Source organism: Vigna radiata, chromosome 5, assembly GCF_000741045.1.
Source record: "Vigna radiata var. radiata cultivar VC1973A chromosome 5, Vradiata_ver6, whole genome shotgun sequence".
Taxonomy (NCBI): Eukaryota; Viridiplantae; Streptophyta; class Magnoliopsida; order Fabales; family Fabaceae; genus Vigna; species Vigna radiata.
The window spans coordinates 19,554,926-19,560,013 of NC_028355.1; the positions used below are offsets into that span (position 1 = coordinate 19,554,926).

General features: G+C 33.2%; 1 protein-coding gene across 1 annotated transcript; it reads left to right on the forward strand.

Annotated features, from left to right (window-relative positions):
• Window positions 1-200: 200 nt before the first annotated feature.
• LOC106759772 (protein GrpE) lies at window positions 201-4,569 on the forward strand. Its single transcript, XM_014643106.2, has 3 exons — window positions 201-519; window positions 1,055-1,567; window positions 3,729-4,569. The coding sequence occupies exons 1-3, from the start codon at window positions 316-318 to the stop codon at window positions 3,936-3,938; spliced, it is 927 nt and encodes a 308-aa protein (XP_014498592.1). The 5' UTR covers window positions 201-315; the 3' UTR covers window positions 3,939-4,569.
• Window positions 4,570-5,088: the final 519 nt, after the last annotated feature.

Consider the following 5,088-nt stretch of genomic DNA (forward strand, 5'->3'; position numbering starts at 1 on the left):
TTTAAATATTTTTAATATATATTGATAGAAATTCCACATAAATTAAATATATAAAATTATAATATATAAATATGGTATTAAAAATTAGTGTTGTATAATTAAATTACATTTTAAAGTGCAATTTGTCATGATGCATAGGACAGTCTCTTGTAGGTAATAATATTTCAATTACTAAGTAAAAATAAAACAAAGAAACTTGGTTTGGAATTCGGAGAAACCACACAAATACACATCCAAGAGCATTCCAGAACACACAAACACAGCCTATCTCTGTTTTGTTACCCTCTGACGAGCACAAGAGAAGAGAATCAATCAATGGCTACTTTCCTCTCCAATCAATCTCTCTTTGCTCCTTGTCCTTGTTCTACTCCCTTCTCTTCAAACCCCTTTCAAACCCTAAAACCCAAAATCATATATTTTTCATCTCGTGGGTTTCCACGTCCCCTAAATTCCTCTCCCAATCGAAGAACCCCATTTCGAAGAACCCCATTAAAGTATTCTCATGATCCGCCTCCAACTGTACGTTCTCACTCATTCAAATCTTACACTTTTTTCATTTTTTGATGATTAATTATTCTAATTTACTGCTTGTTGGATTTGTCACGAGTACTGTTCTCCTTGCTACTTTCTCATAATAGAATTAGAGGATTGCTATCGCACACCATTATATTGCTTCAAAATTATTAATCACCTGGGAGTCAATTGAATTAAAACATGAGAGTCAACATTTTCCTCTTTGTAAATTCTAATAAATTTCATATAGTAAGAGGAGGTGAATTAAAAAGTGTGAATTGTGTTGCTAGCATTTCTGAGTAGACATTGAATCCTCAATGTTTCTTTTTTGCCTTCTTGTACCTCTGATACTTAAAATTTCCCATTTTATTTTATACATATTGTTGTTATACTTCAGAACTGCATGTGGTTAAAATACTAGCTTTCTTGATGCTTGATAAGTTTAAGGTGCAGTAGGATATTTTTGTTTCATTTGTTGAAGAGCCTATTTTGTATTTATATACCTAACCTAGCCAAATCTTCTCTCTTTTGTCCTTCCTAGAGAAATGATGAGACAGGTGAGACCCGGAAAGATTTCAGAGGGATAGACGGTGATGAAGATAAAAAGCCATCACCCAGTTTAATGGTCCTCCTTGAAGCATACAAGGAAGCCTTTTTTAATGGTGATGAAAATGGTGTTGCTCTGATTGAAGAGGGAATATATTCTGCGGTAATTAGAAAAAATAAATTGATTCAGAAAGTATCAAGTTTATCAGCAGACAAAGCTACTTCCAAGGATAGATATGTTCGATTACAAGCTGATTTTGACAATTTTAGGAAAAGGTCCGACAAAGAAAGACTTAGCATCCAATCTGATGCCCAACAAGAACTCATTGAACAGCTTTTGTTGATGGTGGACAGTTTTGAGAAAACAAAACAGCAAACTAAAACAACAACAGAGAAAGAGAAGAAAATTGATGTTAGCTATCAAGGCATTTACAAACAATTTGTAGAGATTCTGAGGAGTCATCATGTTTCAGTGATAGCAACAGTGGGCAAGCCTTTTAATCCCTTGGTAAGTTAAATTCACAAACACCTTTAGTCTTGTGTGCAGAATTTCTTTCCTTTTGTTGTGTTGCTATTGCTACTCTATAGAAAATAATTTGACTACAATGGTGACCTAGTGTTGGATTTACATCGACTGAAGAAATTTATTTCCATTAACAAATTAGTGCAATTAATAAAGAAATACGAATTTTTGGGTAGGAAATGAAATTAGATAGAATAATAATTAAACCGTTGAGAAAAATAATGTAAATGATGAAATTCAATAATATGATCTTAGCATTGATCATAAATAGTTTTCAATGGCAATCTTTGGTGACACGCCTCAGCTGCAGGGACAGCCATGATGTGTGTTTATTCCCAAAAGGCCTCTGAATAGAGACGATAGAGCTTGTTTGGAACGGGGGTTACTACTTTTGGGATTTGAATTCCCAAAAGTGAAAGCTTAAATTGTAGTGTAGTGAAAATGATAAAGATGACTTGGATTTTGAAGGTTATGAACTTTTTATTTACTTTGATTGGCATTTAGTTGTGTGTTTACACCTCTGACTTTTTATGATTTATTATGAACGCCATGAATTTTTAATAATTTTTATTATTTTTAAGAAGTTATATGTGCATTGTATGCGGTATAAGCTATATAAATATATTTATGAATAATGGCTATCCCTCTAGCATTTTTTCAGATTTAAGATGGACCTTTATCCCTTTAAATATTTAATTCTAGCTGTGAACAAGCTTTAACAATCAATTTGTCCTTGCTACTTCGTCGATGACCAAACTCACTGGTCATTTCCTTTATTAATAGACAGCCCTAGAAAAAAATTTAGGATTTACTATACCAGTAACCTTAAAATTGGAGACAGATTTCTAGCCAACAATATTGGTATTGCAAACAATTTAGATGCCACAGTTTTTTTTTTTGCTGTGTTCTATGCTAGACGACCATTTTCTCATCCTCCACCCACCACTAAAAGGAAAAGGAATACAGTGATTTGAGAATGCAAGAATATAATTTCTTATAGTCTTACCGTTTTTTTTTCGTTAAAAAGGCACTCGTTGATCTGTATTTTTCTAGGAGTGTGGATCAAATAAATATGTAGAGTACCTTGTACAATGAGTGGTTAAATTTGGGAGCAGCTTTGCCCGTTAGGTCAACTTTCCTTATAAGCTGCTTTTTGGGAGATATTACATAAGTATTGCAATATTTTAAATTTATCACTATTTACTTCCTGTTGGTTTTGTATTTATGGTTATAAGGTGCACAACTGCTCATAATGCATTAATTAATAAAAAAATCCATTAAATGAGATGTTTCTTTGGAGTTGTTCCTTTCCTAGATCTTAAAGAGAATCATCTATGCAAGAATCAAATCAAATTTTTGTTTGAGATTTTTTCACCAGTCATGTGAGTGGGGTTATTCTTGTTTTAAATATTTTCAATATGAATAATCCTTGAATAACAGGAGTTCTTTCAATTTGTTATATCTAACGCCTGGACGAGGTCAGGCTGAAATTAAAGTTTTAGCCCTTATCTGTTTTCTGTTTTTCAACAACAATTTTCTCTTTTCTACTAGGTAAGAGGGGAATTAACAGACTATAGGTTTTTTCTTTTAGTTTTCTTATAGCTAGTGTGATTCTTCTATTGGTTGTTCCATGACAATCCCAAAGACTACACATTGCCTTTTTAACTGAACTCTTGTGGTAAAGGAACACAGGCTGAACTTGAAACATACAATCTACTGTGGGTAACTAGGGTAAACACCTTTGAGGTTTGTGCTTATTAATTATTACACTTGCATTATTTTTTATGGAAAAATTGCACTGACGTTTTTTACTCGTCTTTGTTATTTTGAGGTATCATGGGTATAGTTCATACTTAGAAATTGGTAGATGTGTGTAAATTTTATAATAACACACGAGGTAGGGAGGCTGGTGGAATTTTCCGATCAGAAAAGGTTAAGTGTAAAATATCGCTGTATTCGTAGGTTTGCCTTGTCTGATTCTCCTCATTTTGCCCATCTAAAGAGAGTTGTCATTGCAATATAAGCTTGAAACTAAAATCTGTAGTTTGTTCCTGCTTGTTGAAGGCATTCTGATGAAACCTTATAGAAAGTTACCACGTGTGACTTGACAATTGTTTAATCTGTTTGTGGTTTACTTTTGTCATAGCAACATGAAGCCATTGCACGTGAGGAGTCAGCAGAATTCAAGAAAGGGATTATAATTAAAGAATCACGACGTGGTTTCTTGCTCAGAGATCGAGTTCTAAGGCCAGCCCAGGTGAAGGTTTCATTAGGTCCGGGAACTAATAAATCTCCTGTGTCTCCTGACAACTCCATGGAGCGACCTTCAACAGCTGCTGGAATAGATGAAAGATAGTCTCTTGAACTTTCTTACTCATTAAAAGTCTAGCTCCACCCGCATACGTGATGTCTTTACATTCTAGTATTCAATATTTTGGTATTTGGGCCGTAGGTGAGTGTAGTCCCTTGGACCTGGCAAATTTTAACTTGTGCCCCACACCACACTTGAATTTTTGAGAAAGTGAATAATTTTGTTCATGAGGAACAATGAGTTTCTTGTGCAATCCATTTTTAACAAAAAGCAAAAAACGGTTCATTCTTGAGCTCTTCTGGCATTTTGGTTCCTTGTCTCAATACTAAGATAGCTCGACTGCAGGAACGACTTGTAGCCAACCAAAAATCAACTGCATTTTGAGTTCCAAAGTGAAGCTCACATGGAGCTTGATGACTGTCGAATGTCTAGCTTGGAACGCTCTATTGTTCTCTAACAAAACTTTTTCATGATACCATGAGGCAATGCTGAATAAAGTTATAGAGTAGAAGTTGTAAGTGATAATAGTTGATTTTGTTTAAGAGGTTCACACTATGTCTGCTGTATGAAAAGATGGTATTGGGAATCATGGTTTCACAGTATCATCTTATGGTTCCTGGTATTTTGGTACTGTGTTATATTTATAACACGTAACAATTTTGTTTAAGTTCTTATTCGTTGCTACTTTGTTGTTTGCACCTCTAATGTGTATTTTATATTATTATCATGCACAAAATATTAATAAGTTCTTCTTTTAGACTTGTATTTTTAATACTAGAAAATCTGCGATAAATTATAGTGTCTTAAATATTCACATCTCACCGGAGAGCTTAATAAATACCAAGCTTGCTGTTAGTTTTCTTTTACGGTATTAGGATTGACCGTAAGTAAAATACAATGTAAAATTGTAATTTCCTGTCTCTATTACCTCAACAAAAGTAACTTTTCTGAGAGTTTATTTCATAATGAATTTTCTTTATTCGTAAGTTAAAATTAATTTATATGATTTATGGGAAAATATTTTATTTTATTTATTATAAAAGCTTTTATGAAGAAGTTTATCTAAATAAATTTAAAATATTTCAGAATATTTGTTAGGAAACTTGCAGAGAATGACTTGCAATCATCAACTGGTTGACCTATGGTTGTTTGAAAAATGTTTCAAACTCTGGGACAATTAGTATAAGGTAAGTTT

What these genes read in the sequence shown, in the direction of transcription:
- LOC106759772 (XM_014643106.2), top strand. Translation starts at nt 316, where the DNA reads ATGGCTACTTTCCTCTCCAATCAATCTCTCTTTGCTCCTTGTCCTTGT. An exon ending in CTCATGATCCGCCTCCAACT is followed by an intron (nt 520 to 1,054) that starts GTACGTTCTCAC and finishes TGTCCTTCCTAG; the next exon opens with AGAAATGATGAGACAGGTGA. An exon ending in GCAAGCCTTTTAATCCCTTG is followed by an intron (nt 1,568 to 3,728) that starts GTAAGTTAAATT and finishes CTTTTGTCATAG; the next exon opens with CAACATGAAGCCATTGCACG.